Source organism: Anabrus simplex, chromosome 3 (assembly GCF_040414725.1).
Source record: "Anabrus simplex isolate iqAnaSimp1 chromosome 3, ASM4041472v1, whole genome shotgun sequence".
Taxonomy (NCBI): Eukaryota; Metazoa; Arthropoda; class Insecta; order Orthoptera; family Tettigoniidae; genus Anabrus; species Anabrus simplex.
In genome coordinates this window covers 337,634,998-337,661,115 of record NC_090267.1, presented here as the reverse complement: position 1 = coordinate 337,661,115, position 26,118 = coordinate 337,634,998, and the positions used below count along the sequence as shown (strand labels likewise).

The 26,118-nt window shown below is 40.5% G+C and overlaps 1 protein-coding gene across 2 annotated transcripts in view; it reads left to right on the top strand.

The window, feature by feature from the left end:
- The window catches only part of lilli (lilliputian), a 544,716-nt gene that overhangs the window by 433,289 nt on the left and 85,309 nt on the right, over positions 1-26,118 (top strand). For both annotated transcript variants that reach the window (XM_067143209.2, XM_067143208.2), the window contains exons 7-9: positions 11,798-11,834; positions 24,029-24,080; positions 24,161-24,219. In XM_067143209.2, coding sequence (XP_066999310.2) covers positions 11,798-11,834; positions 24,029-24,080; positions 24,161-24,219 — 148 coding nt within the window. The remainder of the gene's footprint in view (positions 1-11,797; positions 11,835-24,028; positions 24,081-24,160; positions 24,220-26,118) is intronic.

Here is a 26,118-nt window from a genome sequence, read left to right as displayed (position 1 = left end):
TAATATTTCAAGGTGTTCTGGTTTTTATTAACATGAGTGTAGAACGACTGCACCAGGCGAGTCGTACATGTCCGCGGTTACTCCCGGCACTAAAAGCCATACAATAAATAAATTCGGAAGCCAAACTGATCTCCCTCACTCGCATCAACATACGTTTCCATTTGTCTGTAAATAGTTTGTGTTGATATTTAACACTTGTGGGATACTAAACTAATGGAGTGACGGTTTGCAAAATCGAATGAAACTTGTCTCGTACATCTAATATACTAAACAGAATAGCTTTACTGTATCTGTAAGGCAGCAGTCATTTTGATGGAATTCCACCTGTCATGTGCATTGTTCGTACTTATTCTGAACTCTTGTCAAATCCTGACTTTGAAACGGAGTCGCCTTCTACACCAGCATCAATATCTTTTCACTACTTTTTCTTTTCTTTTAAAGCTGCTCAATCAATCCTGCAGTTTTCTATTTCCCTAGAAGTAGTTTTCCATTTAAACATATATTCATGCACTTGCGTTTCTTTTCTAGAGATTCCTGATTTTCCTGCATGCAGCATTTAATTTACCTTTCCTCGAACTTCCATTTTTACACTTCCTTCAACCACTCTTCCTTAGCATATGTACAACTAAATATCTTAATGCTAAGATTGCACTTAAATTATGTTATTGACGTAAATGATGGCATTGATTAACTGACAGGTATTACTTTGGTATCAAGGAAATTGGCAAGCAGAGTGTTGTTTGAGGATAAGATTAAGGTGTACAGAACCAAGTACAATTAATTTATTTTGTTTAGGCCTGCATGAATCCAGATTTCAAATTCCTTGCTTCGCGTGACTTCGCGTGATCGTAACTGCAAACTCACTGCATTAGCTTTGCTACACCTTGATTTAATCTCTGTTACAGTGCTATTATCGTGGGTGAATACACATCCTAAGTACTTGAAATTATCTATCTGTTCCAGTTTTGTATTCCTAACTTGACATTAATTTCTCTTATTTTTCTTACCTATTGACAACGCTCTAGTCTTGCAAAGGTTAATTTTCTTAACACACTAAAGGCCTACTAAGACTTGTGCAAGACTGTGTTGGAAGTTCACTCTGTCCGCATACGGTAGCACCTACTAGATATACACATCTACGACATGTCCCGTCACTTCCATCCAAACCGAGCACTGCCCCCATTACTCAGCCTCCCCCCCCCCATCCCCTTCTCAACAGAACACAAGACCTACCACAACCACCCCCACCCCATCCAGCCCAGGCATAACCACCCTGCTTCATCTACTGATACTGAACCAGTCTGCCACACCCCATACCCATACCCCCAGCGCCAACACATCCCCTGATTACCACCCCCAGCCAAGTATAAATCTCGCCAAGCCCAGTAAGACCATGAGAAAGTTCTCACTTCCTATCAAAAAGCCAATTTCCTACCAAAAATTGCTAAGTTAAACCCTCTACCAGCCTTCTAGCCTTAAATTCACCTCACAAACAGCTCAAAACCACAATAACCTGAATAAAAAACCACAACCACCAATCACCAAACCCACATAAACAATAATCTTCACCACCGTAATCGAAGCACTGGAAACAGACAGGACGCCGCGGCGGTATGCACACACATGCTGCAACTTCAAATGCTAATAATAATAATGCTATTTGCTTTACGTCGCACCGACACCGATATGTCTTATGGCGACGATGGGATAGGAAAGGCCTAGGAATTGGAAGGAAGCGGCCGTGGCCTTAATTAAAGTACAGCCCCGGCATTTGCCTGGTGTAAAAATGGGAAACCAGGGAAAACCATCTTCAGGGCTGCCGACAGTGGGGCTCGAACCCACTATCTCCCGATTACTGGATACTGGCCACACTTAAGCGACTGCAGCTATCGAGCTCGGTAACTTCAAATGCTATACGTTTTTTTCAAAACTTACAGTGCCACTAACAACCGGCACACGAGCATTAATAATATTCTTGTAAAACAACAGCGACAGGGCCCACTGATGCTGACACTGCTACTCCCGCAGTTAAGCAACATTGGGCATGATCAGTATCCGGATTGGGTGACCACCCAGGTCTACCACCTGCCGCTGAAACAACTCATTACAAACGAACACAGCAGCCATGGCCAATCACAACGCGAAGCTCGACTTCCAGACAATATCACATTCACGGCTTTTGAATGTCAAAATATTAATTAACATTTATTATTATTATTATTATTATTATTATTATTATTATTATTATTATTATTATCATTATCAACCAGCCTACACTTATTATTCTTATACTTATTTTCCAAACAGTCTAGGTGAGGATAGCTAAAGCGAAACCGGTACTGGAATGCAGTAAACTTACTCTTACATCTGGACATGTTTTTTTTTTTTTCAAATCTTTGATATGTGTAGAGTACATGTCTGTTAGGTCATCAGCCCAGAGGCTGGTTGGATCCTCAATTAGCACCGCCAAAGGTTATGCGGTTATAAGGAAACCGCAAAAACTAATGGCAGCACCAAAATGAGGCGTACTAGGCAAGACGAGGAGTGAGGTAGTTTGCCATTGCTTTCCTCACTGGGTCAGAAAATGCTATTGCAGCACGACTGACCCTATGAGCAACACCTTTCATAACACTCAGATGCACTAGTCGTGCTCTGAATGCCATTTCTCAGCACCATCCATACCCCAGCAGCTTCCATATTGTCACAGCCATGGATGAGATTGGGACTTCGGTGAAAGCTACACTTTACTCTGTCCTGTGCCAAGAGATGGATACAAAAGTACTGTATCCATCAAGAAATGGCAGCAGGCAAGTAGAGTACATATACCTCTTAAATGAAATATGTAAAAAAAAAAAAAAAAAAAAAAAAAAAAAAAAGTAATTTGTAGGTCTACCACTTTTATACCAGTCGCTTCATTTAGGCTGTTGAAAATTTAGACTTTTAACTAGTTTAATTTACTTCCCTGCAAAGCTTCTAGGTAACTGATCCACAGTAAAAAAAAGTTAGATTATCGAGCTCGATAGCTCAGTTGCTTAAGTGCGGCCAGTATCCAGTACTCGGGGGATAGTGGTTTCGAACTCCACTGTCGGCAGGGTTTTCTGTGGTTTCCCATTTTCACACCGGGCAAATGCTGGGGCTGTACGTTAATTAAGGTCACCGGCTGCTTCCTTCCCACTCCTAGCTTTTACCTCTCCCATTGTCGCCATAAGACCTATTTATGTCGGTGCGACGTAAAGAAGCTTGTAAAAAAATTAAGTTGGACTGTTCAAGAATGTCTTAAATCTCTAATAGTTGCTTGTTGCCCAACCATGTCATAAGGCATCTCAGACGAAACATATTCCTTTTGACATCACTTGAGTTTCACTGTGTTTATTAGCAATTCTTTGAAGGTTTGACATTAATACTTTCAGCAGTGATGATCTCAAAAGCCCAAGTCTGTGTGCGTATCGATCTTTTTACTGTGGTGTCTGTTACGGAAGTTGTCTCAAGTGCATCCGTACGGTTTATAGCGATGACTAAAGAGCAGTGGACTTGCGTTATCGAGTTGTTCAAGGTCTAAGTTCGCGGAGAGAAACCTAGGGTAGATCATTTACTTCCGAATATGCGGCACCGTCTGGTATATATGAGTTGTGCCGTGACTGTGACAGTGCAGAAGTTGGTTTTAATCTGGGTTCTAATCTCACCATTTCCTCGATATTGTTTTGCTATGGCATGTGGGTCGGCTGAGGAATGAATATGTAAGAATAGAATTGGATGTGGAAGATAGGATTGATGCCTGAGCCCTGAGATGGTATGGACATGTCCAACGAATGGAGGAACAGCGATGGCCACGTGTTCGCTCAAGTGGTGGGAGATGTCGAGAGAGATCAAGAGCAACCTGGAGCATAAACCACCCGAAGGAGATTGGCATGATGGGAATATGTAGCATCTGAGAACAGGCAACTGCTGAAAAGTGAAAAAGTAAAAAGTTTAGGAAAATATATAGTAACATTTTTTACTAGTGGGAACATAACACAATCCCCAATGAATGTCATTTCAGACATCGCGTTACTTGTCAGGGTCCTTCGCACCACATCGTCAATCAATAGTCTACAAAGTATATTCTTTTCTGCTGGAAACAAAACATCTCGAAATGTTATTTAATGTTTACTTATTAAAACATGTTAATAAAATGGAATTAACATACATATTTTATATGATATTATTTCATTGAATTTATTGCCTACCAATGAGGTAACGTCGTTTCTGCAAATCTCTTTGTATTGCCGCAGTATTTCTACGTGTTTGGTTGTAAATCGGAAACAGTAATTGTGAATCACATTCGGTAATTTCCAAACAGTTTCCATAAGTAAATTAATCTCATTTCGATAATATTTCAGTGATAGTCGACCACGGTTGGTTGAAAATGACACGAACTATAAATTGCATTGGTCAATATTCAATGTGTGGCGGATTAGGTAAATAGTAGGTAATTGTCGTACTCAGATTTTAAGTTTGAAGATGAAAGTGTCCCTGGCAGCTTGTAGCGAAAACTGTACAGTACTGTAGATATGAACGGTTCCTCAGACTTCAAAAGCTTTTGTGATGAGCCATCTGCACCGTAACTGCTAGCATTGGTGTACCCTTTGACAGGGGGATGATTTGTTTACAGTGTAAAATACCTTAAACGTCCGGTGCGACATGTTAATCTGCTTGCGTTAGTACTAAAAAATAAAACATTGTTCTGAAGAACTTTAAAGCTAGTTTACCCACAGTTTCGTGAGATTAGCAATAAAATGACTACTCCATCTGGGATCAGCCTGGAGCAATCATTTTCTCATGTATCACGAACAAAACCTCGATTAATGTGATCTGTTTTAACCAACCATTAACTTACTTTCGCTATAAGTTAGGCATGTGATGTCTCTGAAATTGATAAATGAAATTTGAGTGGTTGTCTTTTTAATTCATTCTTTTTAATGCTTTAGTCTCTTGGATGGTTGAAAATGAATAAGTATCAACACATACCGTTTGGAAGAAGGCATTTCGGATTCTTGAAAGAGTAGAAGGGTGTGAACATAACAGCTTGTAGCGAAGTCTGTTATCTTTGGTAATGCTGAGGGACAAGATATAAAGGGCAGGCGGTAGACTGACGTAACATAAATTTAACTTTAAGGGTCAGACAGTTAATACTTTTTTTTTTTTAAACATATGGAGTTTTGGACTCTATCGCATTTGAGGTATTATCCCTTTAACTGCTAACGGTTTCTAAAAATGTCGGAATGTTTGAGTTTTTCTCTGTACAAGATTTCTCTAATTTAAGATATTCTATTTAAAGCCATCCTACGGTACCGGGATTCGCTCCCGTTACCTTGAGGAAAGGAATCGATCGCGTAACCATCTGTCCCACCGCGCGCCATGTTTCCATTTCAATCTGTTTCACCAGTTGTACATCATCAACGCTATATTTTATTTTTATGGCAGCAATGTAGTTTTCTTTTTACAACCATGTCCTTCGTTGTTTATCTTTATCGTCCTTATCAACGTTATTAACTTACGTAAATGTGTGGTTCTGAGAACGTTGATGAAAAACTTTGTCTGCTTAACAACACATTTCTGCACCTAGTCTATAACTTGTTCTGTCAAATTGCAAGTTTAAAAAATGAATATCAGATAAACCCCCCATCCAGGATACTGATAATATAGAATTTATTCCACCTATTTTTTTAAGAACAGTTGATTAGAATTACATTCGTTTCGCTTTTTATTAAAGTGTGACCCCGTCATAGGCCGATCGGTGTACGGTTAGTGTACCTCTCTCTTACCCGGAGGCCCCGGGTTCGATTTCCGACCAGGTCAGGGATTTTTACCTGGATTTGGGGGCTGGTTCGAGGTTTACTCAATCTACGTTATCACAGTTGAGGAGCATTTGACGGTGAAATATCGCCTCCCGTCTAGAAAGCCAAGAATAACGACCGTGAGGATTCGTCGTGCCGACCACACGACACCCCGTAATCTGTAGTCCTTCGGGCTGAGCAGCGATCGCTTGGTAGGCCATGGACTTGCGCGGGACTGTTGCGCCATGGGATTTGGCTTAGTAAAACAGTCATGACACCTAAATAATTGATCGAGAAAGAGAGAGTTATTTTTCAAGTGTTCAGGTGTTCATCGAGTTAGCACCACAATCACTTTCGCATGGCTTCCTAGCCACTTAGAAGTTGCGGGCGACGAACTGGCGGTTCGGGCTGCGAAAGAAGCGGTTCTTCTATCTCTTGGACCTATGAACATGCCTGCTAGGGATATTTCTCAGGTACGCCGAACCGTCCTGGCGTCGTGGGAATCGGAGTGGCTGGTTATCCGAACTCCCAACAGGCTGAGAACGATTAAGACGTCAACTGCGGTGTAGAGGTCCTCTTTCAGACCTTCACGGAGAGAGGCCATAGTTTTGTGCAGGTTGAGGATAGATCTGGGACGATCTGTTTCCTAAAGACGGAAGACCCCCTCAGTGTGTTCATGTGGTGCCAATTTCACCGTGGACCTGTTCCTCGCCGACTTTGTTGATGTGTCTGCTTCAAGACGGACCCTTGGCCTGTAATCAACACTCACTCACACTAGCCTATGACGAGAATACTGCTGATCCCGCTATGCGTTTTGTGTGTGAGTGTGGACTAAAGAAGCACATGCATTTCAAGAGTTGCTCGTATCCGGTTTAAAAAAATATATTTTGCCTTCATTTTTAACACTCCGTCGTTTAATACATAATTTGTTTATTTTTGTTTACATTTAGAGGATGGTTGCCAAGTTGTACTTCCTCTTAAAACAGCAATCGCCACCACTGTTCGGTCTTCCTATGAAAAAGATGTGTAGGTCATGGCAGGATGCTTGCCTAGTTGTACTTCTTATATAAAACAATAATCGCCACCACTGTAGGTCATGGGCTTGTTGCATGGTTGCAACTTGAAGGAAAACACTAGCGCCCCCCCCCTTCTTTTTTTTTCCTCTTCAGCCATTGGATGGTGTTTTCTGTCAATGGGCTATAATTAAGTATAATTGCCGGAGCAAGAGAGATTTTGTAAACGAGCGGTTTAAACATATTCATTCAACTTGCTGTCTTGTTTACTTGAATACTTTCATGTAATTATTTGGAATGTGCTTCACATGTGGAGAATTTTCGTTTACGACCATTCGATGTTGTGTCTGAGTTCTTTTCAAAGCTGTCGAAACTGATTTTATTTCATTTCTATTTAACTTTATAATGTACAAGCAAACCCAAGATAGCGTGCAATTTCTCCCACCGATGTCGCGCAAGTTATACAGCATGTGAGGAACAAGATCAATCCTTTCGTGCACAGCCTCCCTGTTATTTTGCTAAATCTCTAACAGGTATGTTCATTTGTACTGTTTGTGCTGTTAACTACCGCTTGACCGGTCAGGCAGGAAAAGAGTGGGGTGTTCATAAGTGCAAGTTGTTTCAATCCATGGAGGGCAGGATTTCCTGTTCTGGCAAAGAGGAAATGCGATCGCTTGGTACTGTTGTTTATAGTATAGCGTTGCCTATAGGCGAATGCGTTTTTACTGCTCATGTTCGTGTGTGAGACATATAAACCTTTTCTTTCTTTTTCGGCACACATGCCGCAATAAACTAGAAATGTCGCGTGCATTGTTTTCTTACAATGTTGTACTGAGCATTTGTTGAAGTTTCTTCAATAATGCAGGAAAATTTATCCCGTCCTCGACTAACTTGGGCACCAATATCGTCTTTCATGACTAAATAAATCCTCCTGATTCCAGTTTTTCCCCTTTATTTCCTCCATTTCACCAGAACAGGATTACCAGGATTTGATGATACTGCCTGGTTTAAATAGTGATCCGGGTAGTTGCGGCTAATAGATATTACTGGCACCCCTACAAGCAGGAGTAAGGCGAAAATGAACACTCCCGACCTCTAGGGCAACCACTTACGGAAAATACTGAATTTGTCTGCAACTGAATACAATTCCATGTCTAATTTTCATCCGAGACCTTAGAAATCTGTAATAACGCGTAGGGAAGAGAGACGCATGAGTATGGGAAAATGACTCAATTCCTAAAGATGAAGTCAAAAAGTGGTAGCTGGGGGTCAGTATCATTTGGTGTGAATTGTTTGATAGACAAGGTAACAAGACAACAAAAATAATAATGGATATATGGAACATATAAGTGCATATTTAGGATTACGTAATGTTTTAATATCATAGTATAATATATTAGAAAATTTAAAACTATTTTGCACTTTCTGAAGACTCATACTCTGAACTGATTTTTACGGTCCAGTTTAGGTAGGTAGCTTTGGGTTACATAGTTACATGATGTCACTACGACAGGATCGTTTGACGAGTCGGCTTTTCTCAAACTACTGAATTCCCATTTGTCTTATTTCTATATAGTGTGATTCGCTTGAAAACAGCTTGGTGTATCTCTGTTAAATAAAATACAAATGAGATTTTTTCGTGATATGGCCTGATCATGATCATGTGATGGATCGCATGTATTTCTAAGGAAATATTTCGTATCCCAAAGCGTGGCCTGGGAGATTGGTAGCACCATCTGGTTCGGTGATGAAATCAACGGGAAACCACCTCACTTCTCATTTCCCTAGTTCGCCTCACCAGTAACGCCAGAGCTTCCTGTGCCAGCTGATGATGGAAATGTTTGGGCATCCGACTAGCCTTCGGGCTTCAGGACTTTTTATTCGTACACAAGTTTTCCGTCCATATAGACCTACAACAGGGATTTCGAACTTCAAAAGACCAGAGGGCCACCATTTTATCCAGGAATTGGGTGGCAGGGTGCAAAAAATATTAGATTTCTTTTTAATGAGAAAAGAAGGTATATTATGAACAGAAAATAAATGTCAATTGTATACATATGTTTCGCAATTTCAGACCCGTTTAAAGAGTAAGTTCAGAAATAACTTATTTTGTTTCCGTCTGTTTTCTAAAGACTCTACACCAGTATATCAGTAACAACGAAAGGGAAGGCAACTTAATACGTAGAAAGTAGGTAGGAAAATCCATTTTCCAATTAAAATTTTAAACTTAAAAAGCCTGTTTCACAAAAAAGCGTATAATAAAACGTAACTGTTAGCGTAAAATTTAAACAGTTGAAGTGAAACTTAATTCCACAGCAGCGGTGGAAGAGTTCATTCCATCTAGCGAAGGAGTGAAACGATACAGGGTTAAAGCGATGTTACGAATTATTCCAAAAGCATCATTCCTTCATTTTGTTACTGACTTCAAAACGAAATCGAGCTGTGATATTTATTTCTTCGCGGTGTCAAGTTAGAGCTGGCAGTTTCTTAACGAATTAATTTTGTAAATTAAATATATAGATTAAATTGATGTATTTAAAAAACTAACTTGTGGTGGACTACAAGTAAAAGGCCTCGTGGACTGCCAGTTGAAACCACCTGATGAACAGCATTTTTAGACTAATGGAAATAAGTTGCCATTCAATCTGATAGTTTTGAGGGCTACTATTTTCGGTGTAAAAGATGATTTGTTTTAGTTTCACTCAGTATTACACCAACCTAATACATTTCGATGGATTTTGAGATTTAATTTCTCAGTTGCATCGGTCATTGTAACCGTAGATATGTGGTGGTGGTGGTGGTGGTGGTGGTGGTGGTGGTGGTAATAAAACGTAGATATACTTAGAGATAACGCTGCTTGATGCAAGTGTCTTTTTTAATGTCAGATTATCATAACGAAGTAGCAGATGGAGGAGAGAATGCCAGATATTACAGGCATATCTTGTTGGTATGCTAGTCGAGTGTGTTAGAGAATATTCGTAATTCTCATTCTTACATTGCAGACTACATACATATTGTAGCTCAAACTCATAACGGGATAAACTCGTAATCAGGCTTTATTTCAACCTGTGTGTGTGCATTTAACACACTTACCCACTGTTGGAAAGTAGAGCAATGAAAGAGTAACCCACATAGGAATAGTCGATGATATGAATTAGAAGCGTTCCTGTTACTCATACTGTCGTTTCTTGTATTTTACTCTTTCTAAGTCAAAAAATGATGTCTGAAAATATTAAGTAGTCGAGTACAGGTACGACCGAAGGTAGGAATTCATTCCTGGAGATTTCTTGGCTAAGTGTACGGATGTTTATCAACACTTTGCTTGTAAAAGGATTCAATTGTATGCTATCAAAACGAGTTTGAGGGGACTTTGATGGTAGCAAAGGTCCCATTTAATCCAATGCTTGAAGTGAACTTATTTAGATACTCTGTAGTCAAAATACCTTCTCAAAAGAATATTAACAAAATTTTGAATGCAGGGCGTCGCATCTTGAGCAATGCCATACACACAGGCCTATTTATTAAATTATATACGCAGTGATAAAATTACAGAAATAAAATGAGTAACTATGAGATACATTTTTAAAAATAAAATAAATGTTTCCAGTGCTCATCGAACAAGTGCCGTATTTCTACACAACCCTTTGATCTGAACTTGCACTACGTTCATTCTTTCTGCATGCACCGAGCTCGATAGCTGCAGTCGCTTGAGTGCGGCCAGTATCCAATATTCGGGATATAGTAGGTTCGAACCCCACTGTCACCAGCCCTGAAAATGGTTTTCAGTGGTTTCCCATTTTCACACCAGGCAAATGCTGGGGCTGTACCTTAATTAAGGCCACGGCCGCTTCCTTCCCACTCCTAGCCCTTTCCTGTCCCATCGTCGCCGTAAGACCTATCTGTGTCGGTGCGACGTAAAACAACTAGCTTTCTGCATGCAAAGCAGGTTATATAAGAAACATTCAAGGAACATGTAACAGACAAAAAAAAAAAATATCTGCAATATCTTTCTCATTGCAGTGATATTTCTTCCTTGCGTTCCTTGTGTTGTCGACAGTCTTTGTGGCTTCATTTGCAGTGGTGACCACCTGTAAATCACTGTCTATGTAGTTAACTTTTCTCTTTTCTTTTTTTTTTCTTTTCGTGGAAGCACTTTGTATGTTTTAGAAGTCATGTTCACTTTTGCACTCGCTGTTGTTTGATTACGCTTATTTTAGAGGTGCACTAATAGGAAAATGTCTCTATCCTAGGCATTTTTAGGTCTAAATCTTTACTACGTGGAACTCGACACGTACCAGACAAAACTGACATTATTCCTGCTCGAATTCTCCATCCAAAGAGGGTATATGCGTGTAACGAGGTACAGTCTCTTGACACTACATTAGAGATATGTCACTACAAATATAAAAAAAGCGTGAGCTTCCTCGCGCGCGATGGGAGAAATATTCTGTATTTTAAAATATCTAACAGTCTGATTTTCATAAGAGAAGTTTAGAAATGTATGCGTAAACAAACCAAACAATTAAGTATATCACAAATTTGACCACTTTAGGCTACGAATTATGACAATTCTGTCTACAAATTTCACTAAACACTGCATGTCACGTTCCTAACTGTGCAAGCTCATTAGCATAGTGGGAAAATGTAGCCTATTTTAGATAGTAAGACAAGAATTGTTTTGGTTATGAAATGTCATAGCTCAGGACGATACATACAAAGCTTGAAACTGATTCTTCCATACAAGAGCCCGCTCAGTTTCTGTGTCAGCAAGTGTGCAGTTTTTCATAGCACATAATCTAATCAGGTGCGATGGTTCACTCTCCTAGTATTGTAATATAGTAGAATGTCCTACCTTTTATATGTATGCACAGACTTGTTCATTTCTTGGACTAAAAATCAATCAGTACTGTGGCACTAGTGATGTTAATGTTTTTTCTCTTTTTTAATAATTATTTTCCCTTTTTTCAGAGCGATCCAGCAGCCAAGGCACTCACCCTCCCTCCACGTAAGTATTCTGCCGTTCTTGATTGATATCACACGAACCATGAAGTCAGATTTTCTAGGTTAAGGATCTTGTTCCTAACGTTCATATTATCTATAGGCAAAGATCGAAGTAGACGGGGTTTGGGTGGGGGGAGATGAGGTGGTATGTTTCTTCCCTATTTTGGACGAACAAACACTTCCCCTACCACCGGAAGAATGTTAAATCTTTTGGTAATGAATATATTTCATATGATGGGAAACGTTCTTCATATCAATGTCCGGCTCCATGGCTAAATGGTTAGCGTGCTGGCCTTTAGTCACAGTAGTCCCGGGTTCGATTCTCGGCGGGGACGGGAATGTTACCCATAATTGGTTAATTTCGCTGATACGGGGGCTGGGTGTATGTGTCATCTTCAACATAATTTCATCTTCATCGCGACGCTCAGGTCACCTACGGGAGTCAAATCAAAAGACCTGCATCTGGCGAGCCGAACTTGTCCTCGGACACTCCCGGCAGTAAAATCCATACGCCATTTCATTTCACAGCAATATGTTACCTTAACTTAATCAATTTAGCAATTCAGTTACAAGTTAGATTACTAAACGTTAAAGGAAATAAAATTCAGAAATGTTAAGAAGAATAACATTTTAGACTTCATAATATGCAATTTAGTTAAAGAAAGAAGATAAATTCAAACTCTTCTTATGTCTCTGATCTGTACATACAAATTCTGGCAGTTCCATTATCACCAAGATTAACATCACCAGAAATTTTCTTTCTTGTTATCACAAATTTATTTGTGGAAATTAACCTAACAAGTACGACTTACGAATGCAGTTTGTAAGCAATGTTTTTATGTTATTGAAACAATTGTGTTTTAAAGTGACTCAGTTTAGACGATAAGTACATAATGAACCAGTTGAATAGATATGAATGGGAAAATTACTAAAGAGTTAATTGTAAACAACCCGTGCAAAATACTGTTAATTAGAAGTGTTTTAATGTACGCATAGGTACGAGCAATTTCTAAAGCTTACTTTTTCTACGTGAAAAAAAAATACGTAATACCATCATACCAAGACGATATGCCCGCTAACCTTTCTTAATCAGCGCTATAGCATCGTATACGGTTCTCTTTGACCCTCTGCTCTCCCCTGTAGGCCAAGCGACGTATACACAGATTTCAGTGTCACAAAAATGCGAAATGTTTGCTTTACAACGAAATAGTACTTGGAACGCAAATTTGCGAAATCAGTATGCAAGCAAAACAGACCTGGCGTTCCTAGAGCACGACGCCCGCAACGCCGACCACTATGTGGAGGAAATTCTTACTGACCACGTTGTGCCTTTTGGGGACAACTTTATACTGATGCAGGATAAGTAATGTCCGTCCTCATGTAGCACAACATATCAACTTTCTCGAAGAGGTGGGGATTCAGATAATGGACTGGCCACCATGCACTCCAAACCTGACTTACTGAAAATACATTTACGAAATCGGGTTCCTGCGCCGGATGACTTACGCCAACTCAGAGAAGCTGTACAGTAGGAGTGGGACCACCAGGATCACCACCATATCAGAAATGTCACTAAGAGCATGCCTGCGAGGATGGAAGCTGTCATTACGGCCAGAGGTGGTAATACAAGGTGTCAACTGATCTGGTGAAGTGAAAGATGTGTTTAATAAACATGGTAATAAAGACATTTCAAAGGATTCTTTGTTTATCGGTGTAGGTTCCTTTTTGTGCTGTGTATAGCGGTGTTAAAACAGAAGTAGTATAACCTTGCTTTTCTTCTCATGGGTGAAAATTAACATGAATGACCCTAGAAGTGTTTATTTACTAAAACATGTTCATAAAGTGACAGTATTGTTAGAATAGTATTTCTCAGTTACTTTTTCTTAGCGTTCCACTTCTTTTCCACCGCAGTGGACATGTCTATGACATGTCAGATAATACATTTTGTAAGTTTGCGGGTTTATAGAATAGTATAGATTTATTTATCATCAACAGGTTGTTTCCCAATTAAAGATGATTCTATAAAACATAATATACTACAAATATATATTAAATACATAACACTAATTTCCTAAAATAATAACAAAGTTCAGACTAAATCTAGAGACCATTATATGTGCATATTTACAACACCTTAAATGAATAAATAAAATTAATTAATTACTTAATTAAACTAAATCTCCTTAAATAATTGACCATATTAATCTACATCTAGTAACATTTACATATTTACATATCTTACAGGTAGGGCCTTACATTCATGAGGTCTTTAGGGCACGTCTGATTTTAGACGGGGGTGAGTGAAATAGGTACACTGATTCACCCACCTCATTCATTGATACATATCTCTCTCTGCAAAACAGAAACTGCTCTCTTAGCAGCTCCGACTTCCGTCGGCACGCGACAGATCTGGGAAACTTAACCACCAGAGAAGAGTTTCACCATTACACGGGTGTAAGAGAGAGATTCGAACTCGTTGAAAAATGGTCAAAATGGTCCTTCTCAGCTGCACAAGGCAACGCACAGAGTAACTGGTTCTTATGGCATTTTTTTCGTACTTGTTATATATATCACACTAACACATCCTCGGCGATATTGTGGTAACGAAGGTCTAAGACGAGGAATGAAGCGGCCATAGTCTCACATACGCCTGGGATAAAAATGCGAAATCACGGAATACTATCTTCAGGGCTCTAGGCGGCGGAGTTCAAGCTCACCATCTTCCAAATTCAAGCTTATAGCTTTACGTCGCGTACCGCGTAGCCAACTCTCTCGGTTTCATGAATTTATTTATCCTTTCGTCCTCATCTTTTTATTATATGAACTGACCTTTCTGTGAAATAGGTTTCCGCACCAAATCGTAAAATTGGCTGAGTGTGTTGCTCAACAATGAAGTTCAGCTTGCACCTTCTACAGACCTCCAAACTTTAATACGTTTATCCGTCTGGATGAAAATATCTAAGGTGATCGGGAAAAGGCGTACAACCGAGCGAGTTGGCCGTGCGGTTAAGGGCGCGCAGCTGTGAGCTTGCATTCGAATTCCACTGTCGGCAGCCCTGAAGATGGTTTTCCGTGGTTTCTCATTTTCACCTTTAAGGCCACGGTCGTTTCCTTCCCACTCCTAGCCCTTTCCTATCCCATCGTCGCCGCAAGACCTATCTCTGTGTTGATGCGACATAAAAGCAAAATTGTAAAAAAAAAAAAAAAAAAAAAAAAAAAAAAAAAAAAAAAAAAAAAAAAAGAGCGAAAAAGTCTAGAAGTAATCAAAATGAGTTAATTGTACCTGGGGTTAGACAGCTACAAACTTTCTTTGGTAAAAACAAAGCTAGTCGGCTCGTATTTTAAAAGGCGATATAGACTTGATTAAACTAGATAAGTCAGCAGCCAGTTTTTGGTGGGGTAAAGTAAAAAGTCGATTTATCTGCTTGAGACCATATCATGAAATCTCCAAATTGATCGTATGCCAACAAGTCAAAAGACCTGTCTCAAGTTAGTGATCACTCAACCCAGGATCTGCTTCATAATAAATAATAAGCAAGTAAATTCCCTGGAGTTCGATCACAGTTATTCCTAATCTGTGTTCTAGATCTTATTATATCAGTTTTATTCAGTTGATATATTTATGATAAAACACAACTGGCAGACACCTGTTATACATTATTCTCCTAGCTTTTGTCATTGGGAAGAGAGCGAAGTCTTAACTTTTAAGTGAGTCTTTGATGTGCTACATGTCTGACCTCGAACACTATCTGCGAACTCCCTGTCTTATTGTACATTCAAACGAATTGGCTGTTCAGTACAAGTCGCGTGGCTATAAACTAGCAGTGGAAATATGGTTCACCATTTCCACGCCGTGGAATTACTGGGGCTGTACTTTAGTACGATGTAAGAAAAATCAACGTATCGAGACTGTTGATCGTAAATCAAAGACCAGGTTAACTGGAATGCGATATAAACCATACGATGGTCCAGGAACAGAAGATGCGTTTAGAAATACCACCTACAGCTCTCAGGACTGGTACCAACAGGTACGATTCACTGGCCCCTAAAACATCACACCAAGTCGTTGACGTGGGCCATAATGACCTGGCATTTTTAGCCCTCTCAAATAACCTTTAGGATTAGGGATAATGATAGAAATGCTGTCCACTGGCATCAGGCCAGTGCAAAATGCTAATCAAGAGCACAGATGGATGAACAGTAATGTAACATGTGTTAATAAACTGTAATGTAATGTTCTCATTCTAAACAAGATGTAATTCTAAACAAGATGTAATTCTAAGGATTTAAAAAACCTTACTAATTCTGCAATATAATATTCTGACATGTATTTAAATCATACGGTGCACAATGCATTTTTCTTCACTCCGTGTAGCTTTGGACTGATTATTAACAAGGAAGTATGTCACAATATAGCCATAGTCAAAACTATATAATGGTTACACGGGTGAACAGCGAACAAACTAGTCTTGTCGAAATAAGATGTCATGTAACTTTTTTTTACACACACCTAATAAGGGTACAGAAAAAATACATATAATATCCTCCAACTATCAATGAGGTTGAATTCGCAATTAAGGAACTAAAAAATTCGTCTAGTCAAAATGTCGATCACAGAAAATCCCAGAGCATTGGACCTCAGGCGTAATCCACCCATTATTCGAAAAGGGAGATAAAACTAATCCAGACAATTACAGAGGAATAACCCTTTTGTACTGCAATCACACAATTTTCTTCCGCATAATTACAATAGGATAAAAAACATTCTGGAACCACAACTTGGAGAATACCAAGGAGGATTTCGCCCATACAGAAGTTGTCCAGACCAAATTATCAGCCTGAAACTACCCCCCTCCCCACCCACACTCATGGCACTACAGCCCTGAAGGGCCTCGGCCTACTGCAGAATACGACGAATCCTCTCGGCCGTTATTCTAGGCTTTCTAGACCGGGATCGCTATCTCACCGTCAGATAGCTCCTCAGTTGTAATCACGTAGGCTGATTGGACTTCGAACCAGCCCTCAGATCCAGGTAAAAATCCCTGACCTGGCCGGGAATCGAACCCGGAGCCTCCGGGTAAGAGGCAGGCACACTAACCCTACACCACGGGGCCGGCCAGCCTGAAACTAATAATGGAGTATTACAAATACAGAAATAAACAGCTCTTTATTTCATTCATAGATTTCAAAAAGGCTTATCATAATATACACAGACCCACTCTTTTATAAATCCTCAGATCATATGGCCTTCATCCTAAATTAACAACAATTATTGAACGAACGTTTACCAACACAATTTCAAAGGTAAAGTTCAGGGGAGAAATGTCAAATGCTTTTACAGTAAATACAGGCCTCGGACAAGGTGACGGATTTTCCCCATTGCTTTTCAATGTGGCTGTAGATTACATCATGAAAAATTGGCATAAAGAAAACCCACCTAATATCAAAATTGGAGCAAAACCCTCAATAAGGACAGGCTGCCTAGGGTTTGCAGGTGATTTAGCTCTCTTAGCCCTTGGTATGGAAGAAGTCCGTGCTCAGATCACCAGTCTCCAGAAAATTTCATTAAAAATAGGATTACAAATATCCTGTGAGAAAACTGAGATCATGCCAATGAAAACCCTTGACGTAAACGAAGTCCTCATAAATGATCAAAAAATTAACATAGTCCTACAATTTAAATACCTTGGAGAAATCATTATGCATAACTTAAGCGAGAAAGCACTATGGATAAATAGAACCAACAAAATGAAAAAAGCACAATTTCTAACCTGGTCAACTTATAACAAAAAATGCTTGTCAGTAGACACTAAGATCCAACACTACAAAACTGTAACTTTGCCCGAACCCACTTACGCTTGCGAAACCTTGTTGCAAATTTAAAAAAAATGAAATAATAACTGATCAGCTCCTCAAAACTGAAAGAAGAGTTATTAGAACTTGCATAAATAAAAAAAGTACCAGGTTGAAGGAGTCGTGAGAATCCTCCCCAGTGTAATTGTCTATCGAGAGATTGGCCCAGTTACCAGCACGATGAAGAAAAAAAGAATCTCATTTCTTTTACATCTTACGATTATCAGAAACAGGATTTTACAACTAGTGATGAGAAATCTGGGAAAGAAGACAGGAGGTCATCGGATCAAAGAAATTCAAGAGGTTCTCAAAACAGTTGGACTTGAAATTTCCGATGCAGAGAACAAGGATAAAATTACCACCCTTCAGAACACGAATTTTCAAATGATGCACAGAAGGCCTATAGAGATTTCAGACGAATTACGAACACTGCGACCGAGCTCGATAGCTGTAGTCGCTTAAGTGCGGCCAGTATCCAGTAATCGGGAGATAGTGGGTTCGAGCCCCACTGTCGGCAGCCCTGAAGATGATTTTCCGTGGTTTCCTATTTTCACACCAGGCAAATGCCGGGGCTGTACCTTAATTAAGGCCACGGCCGCTTCCTTCCAATTCCTAGGCCTTTCCTATCCCATCGTCGCCATAAGACGTATCTGTGTCGGTGCGACGTAAAGCAAATAGCAAAGACCACTGCGATCGGAACGAATGAAGAAGTACTGGGCAGAAAAGAAGAATCAAACAGTACAACCTTCAAATAAAACGTGTACATGGAAGACTTAAGTGGTCCAATGTGGCCAATAAAGTTATTCATAATAATAATATCCTTGACGGTCTAAAATGGGCCTGGAATTCACTAAGAGCGTATACGCGTAGGAATGACATTTTCAAAGAATCCCCAACAATCCGAGGCTAACCAAAATGTTTAAACTCGTCGAGAATGGCAATCTCTGTTTAGATTCCATTTGCCTCTCTCGGATGAGACAGCATTCCTATTGAACCTGCTAGTGATGGAGTTTTGGTTTTGTGTTATGTGGTCTGGTGTAGGCCTTTCTAGTTGACTCCAATAGGCGACCTGCACGACTGGTGGTGATGGTAGTGCTAATGAGTTAGGGGGAGGTGAAACCCGGTGTTAGCACATAGTCTACTCCTGTCAAATAACACCAAGGAGTCTGCTCGAGGCTTAAGATCCCATCTGACGGACGAATCACCGTCAGGAGCGTCATATGCCTTCACTCCACATGAAGACTGCGGAGAGGTTTGGGATTGAATCCATACTTTTGGGCACGCTATCTATAGAAATTGTACGCCACCCCCCCCCCCTCCTACCATAACGACTAATATTCCGATGGTGAATTTTATCCCACCAACGGGGTTCGAACCAGCTGACCTCGTTGTCAGACCAGATAGACTTCACGCCTTAACGATCAAGACCACCAGGCGGGTGATGATTGAGCTAAAGACGTAAGGCTTGAAGGACGTTGACAGTGAAGTCCTGCGTCTGTTATGCCCCGTGACGTCTTTTGAAACGGTATGTCGTAGAAATAGTGCTGATGCAGTTCTCTATAGAACAGTGGTATTCGCACTCTTTGGTTGGATTTCCCCCAAAATCCAATTGTTTTACCTTCGTAGCCTCGAAGTACGAGTAAATTGCTATTATAGCATAAATAGCAAATGATGATGGCTGGATTTAATAATAATAATAATAATAACAATAACAATCTTCTGCAGCTTATCCTGTTTGCTCAGGGTCCCTGCACGCACTGAGGCATGAAAGAGCTGTGGCCTTCCTGACACCACGGGATTTTAAACTGAAAATCCCACCCCAGGAACACCATGGATGACAGGCAAGCAGATAAGGCGCTACATATCGTGTTCCCCAATAATAACAAAAATGTATATAATCGTCACTGGGCAAAGGAAACCTCGTAACTCCTTCGGAGTAAACTTTACAGAAGCAGCTCAAAACTGAGCGGTTAGCAATTTTACTTAACATGAGCGAGCTAAACTCTTTTCAGTGCTTTTTGATGTTTGGAGTCTTCTGTTCCCTCCTCAGGCAAAGCAACAGGCCTTCACAAGGCAGATGGAGAAAAGTGGTTTTCAAGTGAGTGGAATTACGAGGTTTTCTTCCATTGCTTAACAGCGATGTACTGTACATACGAATATTATTGATGCACCAATTACTATTACACTACAGTACATCCACGGCTACTGAATAAAAATCGAAGTGAATGGGTGGATTTCGAAACAAACAATAAATTAAAAAGCGATGCAGCAGAAGTATGCATTTTTACATACCTAGTCAATGGGAGGTACAAACTGACACACATTTTAGAATGAATAGTTTGGAAAGGGGACACTATAGTGGTAGACAAAAGCACTAAATCAAAACAAGATTTTATTTTAAAATGAGAAGTCTGAAGCTACGATAAGTTTGCGAACCCCCTGAGACGGCCTCGCGTACCATACTTTGAATACCACTGCTCTAGAGCATTTCACGTAACATATTCGAGATGAGGAATGGTTTTTAAAGTTCTCTTTATCAGCCATCGTAGAAGTATTTCACGTGGCCTCTTCAATCACCCCAAATAATTACGAAAAAAAAAAAAATGCTGCAGCGACACATACGGACCAGGGTCTCCTCAGGATCGCACAACTTTTGAGCGTGGTTTGTGCTAGGCGCTTGTACATCTTTCTATTTAACTGTACAATCCTTGGTTCTCTTCCAACTCGAACAGTATTTAGTTAATGAAGTGTGGGATGACATCAGATGTCCTAGCCATTCGTGACCATTCCCTTTCGTTAGTCGATAGGGTTACTCATCGAGGTTTCGGAATTCTACGATTGTGTTTTTCGTAAACGAATATACTGATTCTGTGTACTAGAACAGAGGTACCGAGCGAGTTGGCCGTGCGGTTAGGGGCACACAGCTGTGAGCTTGCATCCGTGAGATAGTGGGTTCGAACCCCACTGTCGGCAGCCCTGAAGATGATTTTCCGTGGTTTCCCATTTTCACACCAGGCAAAAGCTGGGGCTGTTCCTTAACTAAGGCCGCGGCCGCTTCCTTCCCATTCCTAGGCCTTTCCTATCCCATCGTCGTCATAAGACCTATGTCGGTGCGACGTAAAACAAATAGGAAAAAACAGAGGTAGTGATCTAAGTGGTCTCTTTGGAACACAACTCTCGCTGTATTTTGGGCCAGAACTTACGATAAGTATCCTTTGTTTTGTTTTTTGTTTTACGTCCCACCGACAGATAGGTCTTATAGCGACGACGGGATAGGAAAGAACTAGGAATGGGAAAGAAGCGACCGTGGCCGTAATTAAGGTCCAGCCTCAGTATTTGCTGGTGTGAAAATTGGAAACCACGGAAAGCTATCTTCACGGCTGCCCTACAGCGGGGCTCGAATACACTATCTCCCGAATGCAAGCTGATAGCTAAATGAAAAATTGAAATAGCGTATGGCTTTTAGTGCCGGGAGTGCCCAAGGACAAGTTCGGCTCGCCAGATGTAGGTCTTTTGATTTGACGTCTGTAGGCGACCCGCGTGTCGTGATGAGGATGAAATAATGATGATGAAGACAACACATCCCCAGTGCCAGCGGAATTAACCAATTATGGTTGAAATTCCCGACCCTGCCGGGAATCGAACCCGGGACCCCTGTGGCCATGGAGCCGGACATAGCTAAATGATACTTTAAGACTCCATATTTTCAGTCTTACTGTTTATTTCATGACTGATTGAAGGTACTCTGAAAATGATTTGGAATGTTGGAACAGTAAAATCTGTTGTATTGCCGTACACAAAGCGAATTTGCTCCGTAAATCTCCGTTTAAATTAAACTGTAAAAATAATGATTTTCATCTTGCTAGTCTCATAAATAATTCGGAAAATTAATCTAAAAGTATGAAATGAATTATTTCAACAATTTAGTTACCACTTGGAAGTTAAATTAAACTATGTTTAAAAATGTGCATTGATCTAGACATAATGCTTAAATGCATACGATTGCACTACCACGTGGCGGGTTTCGTCTTGTCGGGCTGCTGTGAGTAAATAGTTAAAGTTGTACACTCCATGAAGAGTAGTTGACCTTGTGGTGAGAACTACCTTATTGTTGATTCTTGTTTATTACAGCTCTTTGTCTCCCCAAAGAGCTCACAGGAAGGGCGACCAGGAAATCGATACGTCGGGCTCTTTATGCGATGACGTAATGGTGACGTCGAGAGGCGGAGACCGCACTACTCATCCTCATTATCGTCGTATTCGTAGTCATCCTCATACTGTGATAGCTGTTTTCATGTACAGGGCATTACGAGAAAAAATCATAATAATTATGTTGGTTGACGTATAAAACGCACTCGCTAAATAATTGACGTAAAGAGCACAGCTCCCTGCATAGGACGGTGCGCTCTCGTCCCATCGTTCGGATGTACATCTGCCCGCCCCCCTCGACCTCCCTCCTCTCTTTGCTTCTACGTGTTAATCTAACTTCGTTGGTGGGGCCCCTTTGTGAGAATATGAATAGAACAAACCTGTTGAGGGTTCTAGTTTAACCCCCTTTAACCACCTTTCCAGCCCCGAACTGCATAAGTTTCGCTGTTGACCAGAGTGAGAAAACTCCTATTCTACGATGCACTTCGGGCAACGTGGTAAAGATAAAGTTAATTATTTTACGACCAGATCGGCACATCGTTCCGAAGTGAGAGCACTCCTACTCAGCGATAAATGACTGTAGCGAGTTTTCCATCTAGTGTATGGGGATCAACGGTGTAATGATGTTTTATTTGATCAAAATTCCTTATATATTCTTTCGTCCGATCAGAGACTTTTGTTGATGGGCAACTATACTAACAAACACATAGACAACAGCTGAGAATATTGAATGTGTGCGGAGGGATTCCATTCGCATTTCAGCTTGTTTGCGGTGGCACACACAGTTCGATATGGATCTTCCACTTATCAGAAGAACGCGAAATTGGACACCTTCTTGATCTGCATGCTCGATATAAGAAGCCGCATTGTTCAAATGACGTTATCAACCCTGTACAAACTACAAATACCCAACCATGAATCAACGAAGTGCAGTACAGAATATTTGGGGAGCATTACGGACAGAAGTGAGTCTAAGGTCAGCGAAGAAAGAGTTTAGGATCTAGCTGTCTTTGTCTCGTAATCACCGCAACCTGCGAGTACTTTTCTTTACAAATTCAAGATTCCACAGGTGGCTCAGTGAAGCGTGTGGCAACTGATCTGGTAGAGATTTGTCATTCAAACTGCATACAATCCTGGGAGTAAACATTTAATTGTTATGAAATGTATCTGATACATGTAAAACGCTAACGTGCTGCTTATACCAACATCTTCCAAATAGTCTCAGTAGTAGAGGAAAAACATTACATTTGAGAAGTCAACGGAAATATATTAATTCATTAAAAAACAAACTGGGTGACCGAATGTTCGGGCACCCAGTTCGTTTTGCCATCACTACCACGGAAACCACGAAGATGATGGGGGACTTTCTATTCACGGCGTTGTCTAAATCACAGAGCCTGCCCTTACTGTCAGTCATCTTTAAGATGGGCAATGTGCTTGTTATATTTAAACGTAGGTTTTTCCAGTTGGTCTATTCTTTTAAATACAGTTCTGAAATAATGTGGCATTCAATTTGGTACTTATTGACACCATCTTATTTTAATGATAATATCAACTTTCCTTGATGAATTTGATAGTATCAGCTTTCCTCGATGAATTTAAAAGCGCTTTGTAGCTCTCCTATCTGCAAATTTACCTAAATTTTCATCTTCAAGAGTAGACTTCATTCGATTGCATAGCTTCCGCGTCAGGAAAAGCATCCGGCCGTAAAACTAGGTTAAATTAATTCGAGGTGCCGACCCCAGGTAACTGAGCAGAAGGCCAGGAGGAAGAAAATACATACAGGCATACATAGTGTACCTACTCCTGTACATCTCCTGTTCGGAACTTCCCGCCCGTTCTTGGGGAAAGCAACTACACCAGTTTCCACCGCTAAGCCTATTCTTTGTGTACTGTCGTAAATTATCCCCTCTCACTCTCTCTCTCTCTCCGAGTTTTTTCTTCCACCTTCTCTCTCTCTGTCCAAGTGGTGTGATCTGTTTGGTGGTGAAGAGTACGAGTTGGCAACTTTTTCATAACCCGTTAATTCGTAAATTCAGATGTATTCATGATCGTAGTTCATTTTTATCTCGGATGCATATATTCAGCGCATGTCACGAAGGTGTAACTTGCATGAAAGAGGCCTGTAAAATATGTTGCTGTTCTGTTATTTTGCAAGTATATAGCTCTGGAGTAATGCTCCTATGTGTGTTTCAGGGACCTCCTGTTGGATCTGTCCCTCTCTGATGACAGTGATGTGGAAGACAAGGTGAGTGAGTTAAGATGGTGTGATGACTTAACGTGTAGCACTGCGTATAGCCTGTTTACTAAGGTGTTCTGGTGTTCCAGGAACCCGAGAAACTGGCGGCCACCACCAGCCCAGCGCCTACGGACAACATGGAGCCACCGTAAGTACACTGACATGATGCTCAGGTGGTGGTCATATATATTATCTATCGAAAGAGGGACTTAATTCTGTCTATTAGAATTATTGTAAGATTTTACTTTCTCCTATTTTGAAATTTGGCATGCTTACAGTATGAAATTATATCAGATTTAATGTGTTGTTCGTTGGTTTGTTTTAATCATCAATAAATTAAATTGAGCGTATGGTAATCTGATAGTATGAGATGGTTTGCATGTCTTTTCCAACACTCGAAAAATGTTCGAATTCACCTTCGAGAAGTCACAAGCTCTATGAAATAAACTTGTTGGCATTCTGTTGAGACGTATTATGCCAGCGACATCATTCAAAATTTTAAACAGCGGTAATAACGGATATGATATGAAGAGAGAACTAGTATATTTGTCAGTACTTAATTTAGCGTTTAAGGAGTCTTCTCTTTGGCTATATAGGGTATTCCGAAATATGTAGGAAGTAATTAGGGGGCAGATAGTACTCGCCAAAACAAAAAACAAAATCTATGAATATATGCCCTACGGTGGATCGTTTACGAGTGGGTTTTAGCTAAAAGTAGGGGGTGGGGGCGTGGGGTGGACGTGGGTATTTAGGATTAAGTTTGGTGTCAAGCTTGTCGTTACGGGTATTGCAGTACTTCGTCGACGTGTAGAACAAGGTTGCCATCGAATACGTTCAATGCCTGGAGAGTTCGAACGTGTCCGACGATCCACGAGGCGGTGCATTCAGACGCATGGTGGACACTTAAAGCACTTCTTCTATTAGAATGGATTATCCCTGCTGGTACACAAACATGGCGACTACCCGACGTGGGATGTACCACTATACGGTACTTCCCCGTACCAAGTTGGAAAATCTGTAACTCGTAAACGATCTACCCTAGGTCTAGGTGTGTGTATGTTTGTTTGTTTTCCCCACCCCCACCCCAATTACTTCCGACATGTTTGGGTACATCGTGTATACGCTAGGTTCTAGAACAGCTGCATATTGCCGAATGAAGCGGAAAGTATGTTGTTTAGGAAAGACTTCTATCATACAGTATATGTTTATCGAAGTGATATCAAGTTCTAAGTTATTACGCCCATACGAATTCGACTGTTTCGGAAACAACGTAGGCGTTGTGTATGATCTTACATGAAAGCTGAGTGGACTTAGTGGTTGTGTCTGGAGTAATGCGAAGAGGAACAGTTAATTACACTGGTCCACGCAGCTGTGTCGCTGACTAGACAGATTGGGAAGTTCCTGTTACGAGGTAGTTTGTCAAGTATTTGTTATCGAGGATTCGCGTCATTTTTTGATTTTCATGTGACTTATTTTTTATCCCTATAAGCGTGCTAAAGATTATTTTTTAAAATTTATTTTACATTCCGTCAGTGGCGTACGCAGAATATCGCTTTGTCTTTTTTAAGACCGGTTATTCAAATGTAATTTACTGGTATTTTAGTTGTTTCCTACAACTGTGTGCGACTAGGTCTTGAAGCGCGTAAATGAATAGATTTAATTAATGAAAGTATGACATTCACTCGGGATGACAACTTGATGTTGAATTCTACCTCTATGAAGATGTCTGACATATTGCTCCATTCCACTTTAATAATTAATGTTATTTTGCTTTATGTCCCCCTAAATACATTTTTACGGTCTTCGGAGACGCCGAGGTGCCGGAATTTTGTTCTGCAGTTCTTTTACATGCCAGTCAACCTACCGACACGAGGCTGACGTATGTGACCACCTTCAAATACCACCGGACTGAGCCAGGATCGAACCTGCCAAGTTGAGGTCAGAAGGCCAGCGCCTCAACCGCCTGAGCCACTCAACCCAGCCATTTCACCTTACTCTGTTATTGTGCTGAATACAAGTTCCGGCACAACATATGTACAAGTGTAAA